A 15,984-nucleotide genomic window follows, 5' to 3' on the forward strand; every position below is an offset into this window, starting at 1 on the left:
AGTAAGAAAAATACATGTTATCTTGATTTTAATGTATATGACATAATAGATATTGATACATCTATTTGACTGCCATACTGTACCCTATAAATGTGTAATTCTACATTACTTAATTAAAATATGTTGTTTTAGGGCTGTTATGTGGCTCAGCTGATAGAGACTTTCATGTGAGAGCCCTGAAGTCAAAGCTCAGCATAAATGGGCAGTTGGCTAATGTCTATAATTCCAACCCTCGAGACATTGAGGCAGGTCAGACCTTTACGCCAGTTAAATACTGTACTGCATGCACATAGTTTTATATAACATATAAAATTTCAATACTGAATTTTTAATTATACTTTTGCACTAGTTATCACTGTGCTTTGCTATTTTAATCCTTATTTTTTGCAGATATGGTTAGTGCCAACAGTTGCTATTTAATTTCAGGTTCTCAGATCTTCATATGGTTGTTCAGGCTTACTCCACTTTTACTGTTCTCTCTCTTTCCATCCCCTCACCTACCCTCTCCTTTCTTCCCCTCCGCCATCTTCTCATCCCTCTATTCTTCCCTTCGCCCTCCCTCCCTCCCTCCTTCCCACCCTCCTTCCCTCCCTCCCTCCCTCCCTCCCTCCCTCCCTCCCACCCTCCCTTCCTTCCTCCCTCCTTTCCTCCCTACCTTCCTTCCTTGAGACAGGATCTCACTGTGTAGCCTAGATTGGCCTTGAACTCTTGATTTTTCTGCCTTAGCTAGGATTTCAAGTATCTATTCACCAAGACTCAGCTGTATTTTAAAAAGTTGCCATATAATTTGCATACCTGCATTAATTAAAGAGTATGCATAGCATACTTACTAAGATTATTACAATTACTTGAAGAGTATATCATAGTACACTTAATAAAATTATTATAATTTCAGCTGTCCATTTTTAGTTGTTTTGATCATTTTCTTCTTTTATCTTCTTTTTGGTTGTTGTTTTGAGACAGGGTCTCACTGGTTAACAATGCCACATTTCTTGAGCTGGGATCACAGGTTAAGCCACACCCTCCCCCTCCAGTGCAGCTTTAAAGAAGCTATAAACTTAAACACTATAGTCTTCCTATTTATTTGAGAACTTTAAAGTAAAAATCACAAGGTCAATGAAGACTTCCATCTGCTTTAGTTAGCAAGACTTACTTTAGTTTGTTTTAAAAAGATGAGTCCCATTGTTGTATCAGAATATAGAGCACAGTGGTTCAGGGTATATATGAACTGGGGTTGGGAGGTCATGGAATAGGGGGTATTTGTGGAAGCTTAGAGAGGGTAGCTAGTTACTTTGCAGATTTTCAGGCTCTAGGCACTGCTGATCATGGGGAAAGACAGTAACCCATTTCTCTGTTTTGTGACTTATAGCTGACTTTGGCCTGGCAAAGCAAAAGCATGAAAACAGTAAGCTCACGTCTGTGGTGGGAACGATCCTCTATTCTTGGTAAGGAAAATTATTTTATGACTCTCAAGTGGCACACTTAACTATTTTGGACTTTTGTTACTGTTCTTGCTTGCAAAGGGAATAGAATTTGAAAAGGAAGCTTGTTTAGCAAGTTCTGTGTTTCTAGGTAGTTCATGGGGAAAGAATTATGTATCATTATGTGTGTTTAGAGCTACAACCACATTTATAGCTTATTAATAGCCCATCTCTATTCCTTTTGGGGGCTACTTTCTCTACCTTATGATTGAAATAATCCTGGACACACAAATCTGCAGATGAATGAGGGCACTAGCTGCCCCCGCCCCACGCCCAGGACACCAGGAACATCCCATTCCCTGAGTTTCATGCAGTGACTCAGTATCTCCTCCCTGGGGAAGGATTTCTGTGTCCTCTTACATGTCCTGTAGCTGGACGATGACAGGGACTGATTCAATGCTGCTGCATCTTGAGTAGGTGATGAGGCAACTGCTTTGACCCAGAGGCTGGATAAGTGAGTGTTCTGTGTGACATTTGTGACATATTGTGCACACTGTAAAGGTTCCTTTGCCAGCTGTTATCACCACATCAGACTCTTAGGCTACTTGTCACAGGGCACCTACCTTGTAAACATGTATGAAGTAAAATAACATATTTTTAGAGAAGTGTTTTGTACTCTCATTTAACAGACAACCAAAAAGCATCCAATTTTCCCCCATGTAGCATCCTAGGAAGAGAGTTAAAAATTATCTTGAGGGATGCTGGGAGCTTGTCAGTAAAGAAAGCTTCTTCACAATGCTGCCTTCAAGGAGCCTGCACCGCAAGTCTGCTGGGGGTGGGCTTCTGTCTGTTTTATGAGAACTGTTTGTGCTTTACTTTGGAAACTGACTCATGGGAAGATGAGCATCTACTGCTGACCCAACCAGCATTTCTTAAACACTTAACTTCTTAAACACAGGGCTGCCCCACACTGTACTCAATCGGGGATAATTTGGTCACAGAACATTAACTCTTCATACATCTTGTCTCTACAGATCTCACTAACAAATTTACAGGACAATGAGATACAGAGTTAAATTCCAGTTAGTCATATTTGATGTTACATTTTTATTGCCAAGAGTATATGAACCAAATTCAGCATGCTAATATTCTAACTAAAAGCCAGGATTTTAGTTAATATACAAAGTCCTGGATATTATTATGGCAGATATATGTATATATATACATACATACATACATACATACATACATACATACATGTGTGTGTGTTATATTTTTCCTTGCTCAGACTTGGCCCAAGTATGCTCTGTGCTCCTCATCCATTCCTTGCCAGTCTCCTCCATTACTTACATGTCTTTCTTTCTGTTCTCATGTCATATAGATGTAAGTGTAAATATTTATGTATATATAGTTGGATATAGAGTCTGCATATGAGAGGAAAGATTTGTCTTCTTACCTCATTACCCCCGTCTCGTTAGACCCCTTCTCCCCATCTCATAGTTCATAGTCCGCCTTCTACTTTTGTGCCATTCATCCATTTACTCATTCATTCTAATCTAGAGTTTGCACATGAGTGAAACCATGTGCTAGTCATCTTTGTCAAGCTGACCAGTAACGCTCTCCAATTCTCTTGGCTTTTCTTGCTGATAATGTCCCAATTGCATTCTTTACAGTGGAATACAATCCCTCCCCCACATACACATGCTGTACTTTTTCATCCATTTATCTGTTGATAGAGATCTAGACTTATTCCATGTTTTGGCTATTGTGAAGAGCATAGCCATAAAGATGGACTTGCCAAAAAAATTTCTTTTTGATGTGTATAAGTGTGTGCCTGCAAGCATGTACATGTGCCGTGTGTGCCTGGTGCCTGCAGAAGCTGGAAGAGGCCACCAGGCTCTTTGGAACTGCAGTGATAGAGGGTTGTGCTCCACCCCCAGGGTTCTGGGAACCAAACCCAGGTGCTTGCAAGAGCAGCAGGAGCTCTCACTGCTGAGTCATCTCTTCAGTCCCACCAAAGTGTTTTAAAATGTCCATTGTACAGGTCTTTCACTGCCTCGGACAGGTTTATTCCTGTATATCTTATTACTATTTTGAAGCTATTGTGAGAGACTTTTCCTCCTGATTTGCATCTTGGCAAGTTCGTTATTGGTAAATAGAAAAGCTACATTTTTTTTTTTTAAACAAACATGTTGGTTTTATGTCATGGTATTTGTTGAAAGTTGGGGAATCTTTCATGTGTTTCATTGGCATCTGCTAACTATACATAATAATGGATTTCATTCTGACATTTTCATTTATATAAAATGTATTTTGATCATGTTCTCTCTTTGATCCCCCCTCTTTCCCTCCTCCCCTCTGTGGATCCTGTTTGTCTACCCAGTCCATCTCTTTTCTGCTTTCACATCCTGGTTTTCTGATCATGAGTTGAGAGTCCATGCTTACAGGAGCATGGACTACCTACCAGTGGCTACGATGGCTCTCTCTCTCATAGCAACCATGAACTGCTCATCAGACCTCAGGGAGCGAGGAGGCTTCCTGAGCCCCTCTCTTCTCACAAATAGCACCTAAGTGTAAATCCTCAGGGAGAGGTGGGCCTCATAATCAGGAATGATACCTAGAGTTGTGTGCTTTGAAGAAGATTGTTATTTTTATTGTAATACATTTTCCTTCATCCTCCTCCTCCCCACTCATCGTTTCTTCAGATCCCAAAGTGCCCATCCTTTGGGGGTGGCTTCCTCTCTTCATTCTGGTTTCTGATCAGATGCCACTTCAGCCCTCAGGCTTTCTCTGATCACCTGTGTCCCTGTAGATCCCGTCTTGACATTTATAGGTGGACCCCAGTGTAGGGTCTTTTAACTTAGTGACAAGACAAAAATAGCATAGGTTCGGTGGGAACTGTAGTTTGAACTTCTCCTTTCCTGGACTAGTGATGTGCTCTAAGACACCTTTGAGATACTACTGTGTCAGGTCCTAAGGCTGGCTCCCAGCTTTCAGGGAGCCACACAATCAGGCTGGTTCTTTGCACAGTATCTTAATGCCATGACCCTTTAATACAGTTCCTCATGTTATGGCAACCCCTAAACACACATATTTTTCATCATTACTCATAACTCTAATTTTGCTACTGTTATGAATTCACACACACACACACACACACACACACACACACACACACACACATACACACACACATTGAGATAGCGGGTTATGAAAGGGGTCATGACCCACAGGGTGAGAACCAATGGTCTGAGTTTTGATGTGCATAAGAGAGGTGTGATATGCATTTTTGGCTTAAAACCTCTTTAGCTTACAAGGGCCTACGGGATGTGACCTTACCATAGGTGGGAAGCAGGCCCATTTTAGCTGCATGGTCATTAGATGTCCTACACCACTGCCTGCCTAGGGCCTACCAAGGTTCTGGCAGAATCTTAGTAAATATTTTGCAGTGAAGTGAACTAACTAAAGTTAGGTCAAGCCATTGCATATGACAGTGGATGAAAAGTTGGTGCACTAATTAAGTGGCCTAAAGTGAACATTATTATTCTGAGGATGTTGGCACCATGACAGCAGGGTCTGTGTTAGTTTATTTACTTATTTATTTTATTTTTATAGTTTCCACAGTTACAGGTACAGCAAATAATGGGATTGAGTAGGTTGGAAAAAATCATGGAAAAATTTGGAATTATTAAGACAATAGTCTTGTATAGTTCACACATAGTTCTAAGGGAAATTACAAGGGGGTACCTGCAAGATAAGGGTAGCGTACTGCTGCAGGCTGGCCGTAGGATAAGCAGACCGGACTCAGGATGCCTGGCTTTAGTTGGACTGTATATCGCTGGCCTCAGTTTCCTTGTATACGGTATGGGATAATAACAGCACTGCCCCTCTCTTTGGACTGTTATAAAGTCCAATGTGACACTCGTGTCTGGTGCCTGGCAGCCATTATCTAAGAGCTTGCTGAAGCTGACTTATTGCTATGACTTGTCTTGACCCACACCTTGAAAGAGCAGTTGGCACTTATAGGAAAAATAGGAGAGATGACACTGAGAATCACATTTGTTTTCTGATCATTACAGTTGGGGCTCTCTCTGTTCTGTGTTTGTTTGTAGCTCTTTTCTTCTCCCCCTCCCCCTTCCATGTATGTTTTGGGTCCCTTGGTAGATGCTTTAGGGTTTTTATGACAACCAGGCCAAGAAGCAGAGAATTTCAAGATGAAAGGAAGCTGTTCTCAGTGTGCAAAGACAGAAACCTGCAGGGTAGAACTGTCTCCAGTGGGGCTCTGAACTGGTGAGCAGGGAGTGTTGGTCAGTAACTGTCTCTGTTATGGCTGCTTTATTTATTGTATGGCAGGATGAGAGCATCTGAGTAATGTCACCTCTCTCTGGCCCTTGACCTCTCTTCATCTCTTGAAAACCCAAAGCACATGCGCACGCACACGTGCACACACACAAACACACACACACACACACACACACACACACACACACACACACACTGGGGTAAGGGAGAAGAGAGAAAGAGAAAGAGGGAGAGAATTTATTACCTGCCTAGGTTAGATAGCAAAGGATTTTGAGGCAACTCAGAATTTAATTGCACAAATTAAATTCTAAGTACATCTTAAAGACTCAGTGGAATAGGTCATGTGGTCCCCTGAATGCAAATAGAAGCTGCTAAGTAGAAACTGCTGAAGAGCAGCTATTAGACACATCCCTGCACTGAGTCTGGCCATCCACTGCTGACTACACAGCTTTGTTTACTGATACTGGCAACCCACTTGCATCCTTTTAACCCTCAGGCCTCTGATACGATCAGGGTGACACCCTCCCCCTCCCCCCCCCACACCTGTAACCTTAGGGGCAGACTGGCCTGGTGTGTCAGAAATCAAAATTGTATAACCCAACTGATGCTTTTCGGGGACAATTTTGGTTTGTTCCTTGGGGTATAGGCATTCCAGGTGACCTTCATAAATGGTTTTATTAGCTGTAAATACTCAACTAAAACTTTTTGTTTTATATTTTTCTAATTTTCATGAATTCCTCAGCTTTTTGGCACTTTTTCATTTTGGGGTGGGTTTTAAGTACAGACAGCAGTCATGATAATGTTCAGTGACACTTTCTGATTTCAAAATGAAAGGTTTGGCATTTATAGAAAAGGAAAAAAAACAATGCAACATCACATCACACCATTCAAAGACGGTAATCTTTGAATCCACTGACACAGAAGGCAGTGTGCAGATATGTGTGGGGGCCTTTAATACACTGGAAGATGCCCTTGCTTTCATTTTGTGTCTCTCTGGAAATGCTAGACACTGGCTTTAACCACATGTCTGCGTGCAGGTATACCATGCCAAGCACACTAGAGGTGCTGGGAGTCTAATTTGTTTGATGGACCCCAGGCACAGGAGGAGAGCAATGGTTTGCTACCCTCCACTTTCAGCCAATCCTGCTAGAGGAGGCCCTTGCTTTTTATTTGCTAGTGATTCAGTTTCTTGGTTTAAGTTTTGGTGTCCTTGCCTTTTGTAGTTTTTGTAAATAACCAGCAGTCTGTAAATATGGTGGTTGCTTCTCCTGAGTCTGCCCTGAGAGTAGCAATATCCAGTTATCAAGTACAATATGAAACATGGAAAGAGCTGTTTTCCTTGCTTTTATGAGGGTGAAAGACTTGATCCAAAGAAGTACATTGCTGGATTTGTCTCAGGTTAATTTAATGAACAATTAAGAAGTAAGTAGAATTATTTAATTGTGGGAGATAGACTTTAGTTATTCACTGCTAAATAGTATCCCCTCCCAACATTTATTTGCTTTAGATAACAAATTGGTGTGACTTGCTAGTCAGTTCTGCAGGTCCCTGGCAGGTAGTGTGAAAGCTTGACCTGGGCCATCTCTTCCAAGCAGCCATTGTTTATATTTTATGATAGTATAAGACAGAATTTCAGGAGATCCCAGTGGAAATACAAGACTCCTTTAGAATTGCCCTTGAATATCACTGGACACCCTTCCTGCCACAGCAATGCAAGGCAGCCTGGTTCTGGTGGGGATCCAATAAGGAGGTAGAAGTAACTCCATGGTTGCATGGAGAAGAAGACAGAAGGAAATTCTCCCATGCCCACTGCCTTTTCCTGGAGAGGTGTGAACAAATCTTTTCACCTCAGGTGGGAACCAGTGGCAGACCAAGGTAAGGATTCTACCAAAGTCCAACTTGGTGAGCTAGTACGTTTACTGAGGTTACATACAGAAAATGTTCGTGCGTGTGATTACTCAAAGGCATCACTGAAAATCCCACGCCAGCACTCAGAGGAGCTGTGCCCTAGAGATCAATGCAAATTCCATGAGTTAGGTCCTGAGTCAAATGAAGACAACTCAGTAAGCCAGTTAGAGGCTCTTCAATTTAGGAATGGCGCTCTGCACTGGTCACAGTATCTCTTCCTATATAACTTTATTGGACAGGTAGGGGGAAGAGTGAGGGTGAGGGGCCGCAGGGCAGAACTGAGGATTTTACATGATCCAGCCCTGCCCAGGTTTGCTTACTTCCCTAGTCTCATTAGTCTCCTTTGGTCTACCAAGAGATTACTACACGACTCTGAGGCATTCCAGGTGGAGGGAATGGATATGAATTAAGGAAGGTTGGATCAGATGTTGAGAGGGCTGTGGCCTCTGTATCAGAACAAGCGTGCTCTGGGCCAGTCTCACACCCGTGCTGTCTGTACCCTAGTCCATACTAGAAATTGCAGAAAACCCCTCTAAATACAGGGCGTACTACTGTTAAATAAGAAACACTTAGAAGGACTTCATTGTGGAAAGGAGACAGACTTTAGGATATGGCCTAGCATGCGATTAGACTGGACAGCTGGTGTAAGCAGGCTGTAGAATGTTGCATGCCTTTATTCCCTCTGATCATTGTTTTTTTTTTTTTTGTTTTGTTTTTATTTCTTTGTGGCTCCAACATTGGCTCCTCTAGGGAATGACCCTTGAATTATGAAAATTAAGTCGTTTTCTAGTTCACTTCTGAGTATGGATAGTATAGTTAGGGATGAAAAGGGCTTGATCTGGCTAGGTTGAGATTATGTTGGGACTTGGAGAGACTTGCACCTTTCCTCCGGGAGGTCACTTAATGAAACTGCTGTTTTCAGAAGATAAAACTAGAGAAAGAAGAGAAAACCCACGTGTACCTTGACACTGCAATGGATACCCCAGCACTGGCTTGTCAGGAGCTAGGTCTTTCCCTACGATGAGGCTCAGTTGAACTTGTGGTCACACAACACACACCTGCAGAGCTGCATACCAGCTGGGTGTGGCAGGATCCACAGTTAGAGTCCTGATGTGTAAAGAACTTCAGTCAGGCTCAAGGAGCAATCCCTAGGCAGTGTAGCGAGCTATGGATAGAACAGGCATCTGCTAATGCTGAAACAGAAAGGTGGCCCAGAGGGGGAGGGGTGCTTTCCCAAAGGTAATGTCCTAAGGATTATACAAAGGGATGTCTGTTCTTCAGATTGAGACTTCGATCTAAGCGTGACGAATAAAATGGCAAGAGAAGATCAGAAGAGGAAAAAACAAAAAAAAAGACGGGGTGAAAAAAAAAAGAGAGTGGGTGGTCAGGGAGCTTAACTGCTGGGAAATACATAAACCAAATTGTCATTCAGAGGAAGGGACAGAAAGAACAGCTGCATGGCTATGCTCAGCTAGTCTAGTTTTCAGTTATTTCTTTTATTTAGGTTTCTTTTTAAAGAATCATATTTCCACAATTTCAAATTTTAAAAATTTATGTGTGTGAGTGTTTGCCTGCATGTATGTCTGTGTGCCATGTGCACACAGCAGCCATGGAGGCCGGAAGAGGGCTTTGGACACCCAGGAACTGGAATTACAGACCAATGTGAGCCATAATGTGAGTGCTGGGCATTGAACCCTGTGCTCTTAACTGTGGAGCCCTCTCTCCAGCCCCTAACTTTGGTTTCTTGAGGCAGTATCTTACTATGTAGTCTTGAAGTCAGGAACTTCTTATGTACACTAGAATGGCTGAAAACTTCCAGCAGCTTCATGCCTCAGCTTCCAGAATGCTGGGAACTTTTAATCTCGTCTTATTCAGAAGGATGAACTACAGGAAATGACCTACTCAGTGGCAGATCTCTTTATTCCAGTCAATGTACCTTACATAGTTAATAGTATTCTGTGCTAATATAAATCTAACATCTTTTCAAATTAGTAAGTTTCAGTCTTGGCATTTTGAGCCATGCATTATACCCTGGAAACAATGGTATGGTACCTAAACAGAAAAATCTATTGTTTTTACCTAAGGGCACTTTTCCAACATCTGTACATCAGGGAGTTAACTTATGAATTTGGCTGCTCTCACTTAATGGTGAGGCCTGCAGGGTGGGGGATGAGTGTAGGGTGGAAGAGGGTAGGGCCTGGGGGATGTGGGGGGATGGTATTGGAGTGGTGGTATGTGTGGTATTCCCAGGTGGCCTTTGTTAATCCTGAAATTTGCAAGGAAAACCAGTTCCACCATTTTGTCCAAAATAAAGCAAACTTTTATTAAAATGTTAGATGGAATTTGGTCAGGAGCGTTACCTGAAAGCTTTCCAGGTGAGTGGTCACAAGGCTTGTGTTATTGGGATTTATATGGACAAAACCCATAGGTCACCATACTTTCCCATGAGGCTTTTTTGTTATTTTTAAGAACTACAACTCCCAGAATCCCAGGAAATTACCTGGTCCTTGGGAAGGTGGGGCTTACAGGTTAACTTCCAATCTAACATTCTCCCCTAAGTTAAATCTTGGGTCAAATCCTTGACTCTATGATGGTACCAGTTTACATTTGGATCTAATAACCATCAGCTTAATGGTATCCAAGTTGGAATGATCATTCAGTTAATTTATCAATGATGTAAGAGCCAATAGTAATTAGTAGAAGCACAAGGGCCAAAGGTCCTGTGATGGATAATATCTCTTTGTTCTGCATAAAGCTCATATTGTAGAGCCATTTTTGTTAACGTACCTCATGGTAAATCTCAGCCCATTTTTTTTTTCTGGTATATTAATTGGTGTCACAGGTAGTCATTTTGTCAGGGAGTTTCCTTTTGACTTAGCATTTGCTGCTTGCTATGGGGGCAGGGGCAGTGTACTCCCTTCTGTAGCTGCTTCCAGCTAAACTGGGGCATTGCTATCAGGGCCCAGAGAGGCTGAAAAGCCAGTCAAAGGCTGGGCAATGGGGCATTCATCAGAAGCATCCGATTAGCTCCATGTTTGCAACAAAACTTATAGGCACAGGTCCATTCATACAAACAAAATAGACAAAACTTTCCCTACCTCCTCTAGTGTTGGAATTTCAGGGGAGCAGTACCTTGTGAGCCTCTGAATTCAATTTTGGCAGTGGGGCTCGCTGCTGCTGGCTTCTCTGCTGGAGAACACAGCCCATTGGCTCTAAGTATTATAGTCTGTGAATCCCATGCCCCCAAAGCCTCACCATACCGATGCTTTTGGATATGAATTTTTATTACAGATCATGCTGCTCCAGTGTTGGTGTTGGAGCAGTGGCGGCTGAAGGTGCTACAGTTGAGGTGGCACAATACAGTTCCAAGCAGAACACATAAAGACAGAATAGACATGCCAAGACATGAAGCTGAAGCGACAACAGAAAAACAAACAACAACAGGAAATGTGGGACAATGACATTTAACAATTGAAGTTCTCTATTCCAAAGGTCTATCGGTTTTTCCTGTACAACCCAGATGCTAGGCACCCATCAGGCTGAACCACTCTGGGGTTCCCAGGCCAGCAAATCTAGGCTGGGCCCATTCACCAGTAGAATTACCATCATAGTTCTTAGGTGTGTTGAATCCCAAAGTGTCAACTCTCTCCAAAGTATAGTTGGCTCTTGGTCTCACCAGAGGGGTTCTTAGAACTTTAAGTTTAGGAGAGAAAAGTTTGGCAGCTGTAGCTGAACTCCCCAATTAACCAGAAATAAACCTATTTATCCCAGATGCTATGAGCCCATGAAGACAGACCAGAGACAACAAACAACAGAGACACAGTAACATTTAGTGTCACACAGAGCTCACCAGTCTGACCAGGATAACTTAATGATTAGGAAGCTGTTTGTTGCCCCCTTGCACAACTTCTGGACTGCCCCACATCCTTACATTGTCCTTTCCAAACTCTAATTTGGTGTCCAATGTTCTGGAGCATCCTTGGCTTTTGTTGTGCCACCTAGGCTTTGGAACCTTGATAGTGCCACAGAGGTCGGCCACCCCATGTTTGAGTTGGTCCCCAGCATTACCAGGGCATGAAATCAGAGATCCAATGCAGGTCAAAAACAGCTGGTGGCTCTAGCTGAAGTCCCAATTAGCCAAAAATAACCGGAGTGTCCTGGGATGTCTCCCTATGTCCTGGATGAAGGATTTCGTGGGTCTTGTCAGACCCCTTTCATCCCCCATAGGGTATCTCAAACCAGGCAGAAAAGTGTCATAGAGTTTTAAAAGTTTTCTGTAACTTACCAAAAATGAAAAGGAGGCCACCATAAAATTCCTTGCTACTTTCTTTTCCAAGTATGGCTATTCACTTCGGGGTGAGGGTGGGGTGGGGGTAGGGGAGTGAAAAGCCTGACTTGGAACTGAAACTCAGGGTGAAATATCTTGCTGGGGACTTCATGTGTTAATCCTAAATTCACCAGAAAAAAACAGTCCCATCATTTTGGCCAAATTAAAGCAAGCTTTTACTAAAATGTTAAATACTGACCAAGATGGAATTTGGTCAGAACCATCACCTGGTTTCTAGGTGAGTGGTCCCGAAGCATGTGTTATAGGGATTTATAGGGACAGAAGCCATAGTACACCATCCTTTCCCATGAGCCTTTGTTGTTCTTTTGAAGAACTACAACTCCCAGAATCCCAGGAAGTTAACTGATTCTTGGAAAGGTGGGACTTACAAGTTAACTCAGGGCTTTACATCTTCTCTGCTCCTGAATAAAGCACTAGCCTCTTGTCCTCTCTGTGCTGTCTCCTCTGCTTTCAGCTCTGATTTTAGTAGCAGAGATGAATAGTACCCTGGAGCTGCAGCAGTGGTCTAAGCAATTGGATGGGGCTTACCAGACAGTATTCTCTTCCCTCAGGACCAAGAGGCTGTGGTACAGATGCTGGCTGAATCTTTTGCCTCTTTCTTCAGTTGAATTTTTCTGAGCTCAAGTTTTACTCTCTGAAATGATGTATGTATCCTTGTGTGAATGAGAGAAGGAAGGAGGGAGGGAGGGAAAGAGAGAGGAAGTGTGTGTGTGTGTGTGTGTGTGTGTGTGTGTGTGTGAGAGAGAGAGAGAGAGAGAGAGAGAGAGAGAGAGAGAGAGAGAGAGAGAGAGAGAGAGAGAGGAGATCACTATAGTTTTACACAGTGAAATTGTTAAGAGATAGATGGATGGATGGGATGGTTGGATGGATGGATGAATAGGTTGGCTGGATTGGATGGATGAATGCTATTTATACCTTAACAGGAAGTCAAGAAATATCATTTATGCTGAAAACAACAGCCTTGTCTTTAGGGAAATGCTTGCCCTCCCCTTGACCCAGTCTATTCACACGGCTTAAGTGCTTGATAAGTCTTATTGCTTTGGGAATCTCACTTCCTTAGTTGTATATATGGGTGGACCAGCCCTAGCATTCTTGCCTCTGTTTGTGGCTCAGACTAGGCTTTGCCTAATCTCCTTTGAGCAGGAGTATTTGGTGCCATGGGAGGTGAACTCAGCAGGAAGAAGAGGAGATGGGAGGAGGAGAAGGATTTGTGGCACTGCCTGGGTCTAGGTTTCATGTCCTTTGGCTTAAGCTGCAGCTTGCTCTTCTGTACTTACAGGGACCTGGCACACATTCCTCCATTTCCTCATCTTTTTTTCCCCCTTTTATCATTTGACTCAGTTTGCCCTGAAAACATTCCCCAAAGTAAATGTTCACCAGAGTGGTTGATTCTAGGGGTGAATCTGGGATACATGGTAGAGGGAAGTGGAAAAAACAACAGATAGTAGCCTTCTTGGTGAGGTCTTCTCCACTCCCTTGCCTGTTGAAGAACACAGGAGCTTCTTTTACCCAGAACTATCCATCCCCAAAGGAGAGATAGAAGTGTATGTTCCTGTCAGTCACTAAAGGGTCAGTCCTGAGTCTATGAGTATGCCAGGCCTCTTAAGCAGCAGATACAGGGGGTCAAAGGGATTGGCCTTGTCTATATAGACTGCAAATTGTTGGAATTCTGTCCTCCATATTCAGGAGAATCAAGACAAAGGTGTTTGCAGGACATCCATGGCATTTGTGTTGACTAGAGACACATATTGATAGATACACTTGCACTTGCAGGGTTAGCCCCCAAGACCTCAAAGACTTTGGACATGACAAAGTATGATCCTTCTTTTCCCTGAAAAAAAAAAAGCAAAACTTTCCTCTTATTCTGCAAATATAGTGATCTGTATTGATAGGTGAACTTCAGCAAAGAAGACCCAGATAGAAAGTTACCCCAGTCCTGCTCACCTCCAGTGCTGATTTCCCTGGTCTGGATTTCCCAGGCCTTTTACAAGTGGCTATAGTGATACTGAGCAAGCTCTAGGAGGTGGGATGTCCCTCTGTCAAGGTCCCTACTCCTCTCAGATGCTGTTTATCAGTCTCAGGAAGGATCAAGAACACACATTTTATATTCAGAAAGGACCTTTGTATAATCACGTATTGTAATTGAGAGCCTGCATTTACAAAATCACCATAATTACTTTAGCTAGTTATGTACTTGATTTCTTTTTAGAAAGCTGGCAATATTTGTCTTGAATACAGATGAAAAGTCCATGATGTCACCTTACAATGCCAGCTGTCCTGCCCCCATTAAAACCATCCTTGGAGACAAGCAATTGATATACAATGAGAACCTTCAAGACTTAGGGATTGAATGTAATTTCTGTTTATGACGCAGAATCTGCTGGTCCTCCTTGACACTTGGAATCTGGCACTATACATGTGTCACATGCTTGCTAACTTACCACGACTGTGCTTTGCACTCAACTGGGCTTCCAGTTGGGTCCTTAGGGACTGTAAAACAGTAGACTAGAAAAGCCTGCTGTGTTCATTTGCTTAACCAAAAGCGGCTTCAAAAGTAAAGGGCTTATTGAGTTTACACATCTCAATCACAGTTCACTACTGAGGGAAACCAAGACAGGAACTGAAGCGGAGGCCCTGAGGAGTGTTGCACACTGGCTTGCTCTTCATAGTAGGTTGGGCCCTCTGGCATCAATCGTTAACCAGCATCATGTCTGGTAAAGGGGAATGTCTCTGAGTGAGTGGTGCTTTACACGCTCTAACTGCTTGAGGCCTGTGGGTGTTACATAGCCGAGAAGCTAGGGCATCTAAATTGTTCTAATGTCCAATGAAAGCAATAATAAGGGAAAAGTCAGGTAGATTGCCACTAAAATGTATTTTATGATCCCTAAAAATATAGAAATATTTGTAAATCAGTAAGTACTCCGTGACTTGTGCTTCAGTTCATGTCTCAGTTTGGTCCCTTGAGAAATTGGAGCTAGATTGGACTCTACAGGAGATTACATGTGTGTAGAGCTGGAGTGCGTCTCTACAGGAGGTTATTTGTGTGTAGAGTTGGAATGCATCCCTACAGGAGGTTACATGTGTGTAGAGCTAGAGTGGGTCCCTACAGGAGGTTACATGTGTGTAGAACTGGAGTAGGTCCCTACAGGAGGTTACATGTGTATAGAGCCGGATTGGTCTCTACAGGAGGTTACATATGTGTAGAACAGTTAGAGACTTGGGAGGGAAGGCAGATTCCAACACAGAAGGCATTGTTACTCTGGGTCACCACGAGGGAACAGATGGTGAGATGTGTAAGAGATAGAGCTTGAGTTAACAGACTCACAAATGTAGCAAACAGGTGTGTGTGTGTGTGTGTGTGTGTGTGTGTGTGTGTGTGTGAAGGATTGTGCATGAGAGTGCAGTGTCCTTGGAGATGAGAGGAGGATTTGGGTCCCCTGCAATGAAGTTACAGGTGGTTGTGAGCTGCTTGGTGTGTGGTAGGAACTGAACTCAGGTCCTCTGCAGGAGCAGAGTGCTCTTAACCACCTCGGTATCTCCAGTCCCTTTATTATGGCATTTTATATGCACACACATGCACCACACACAATATGAAATAATATTTTATATATATATATAATTTATATGTACATATGTATTGTGTACATAATAGTATTGTATATAAAATGTATTTTTATCCCAGTCAACTCCATTACCCTATACTGTTCACCTTGGGCTCCAGCTGATCTTCCTGCATCCCTCCTCCCTCTCTCCCCCTCTTTCTCTTTCTCCATTTTTTGATGACCCATTGGATTTCCTTAGAGTTGCTTAATGATCCTGGATGAGGGATTATTTACAGGAGTATGGGCTCCTTACTAGGCTATATTGGAGAAAAGCTCTCCTTCCCCAAGGAACCATTGACTGAATGTAGATATTAGCGAGATGAAACTTCATTTGAGTATTCCCCGCTTCCCAGTGCAGCTACCGTTATCTGTCTGTAGGTTGATGGGGAGGAGCTAATGCTCA

At 42.8% G+C, this 15,984-nt stretch overlaps 1 protein-coding gene across 2 annotated transcripts in view; it reads left to right on the forward strand.

Moving 5' to 3' along the window:
* Nek10 (NIMA related kinase 10) overlaps positions 1 to 15,984 on the forward strand; it is a 180,243-nt gene that overhangs the window by 83,327 nt on the left and 80,932 nt on the right. For both annotated transcript variants that reach the window (XM_051206811.1, XM_051206813.1), the window contains one exon: positions 1,370 to 1,445. In XM_051206811.1, the coding sequence (XP_051062768.1) occupies positions 1,370 to 1,445 (76 nt within the window). The remainder of the gene's footprint in view (positions 1 to 1,369; positions 1,446 to 15,984) is intronic.

This window comes from Phodopus roborovskii, unplaced genomic scaffold (assembly GCF_943737965.1).
Source record: "Phodopus roborovskii unplaced genomic scaffold, PHOROB, whole genome shotgun sequence".
NCBI lineage: Eukaryota > Metazoa > Chordata > Mammalia > Rodentia > Cricetidae > Phodopus > Phodopus roborovskii.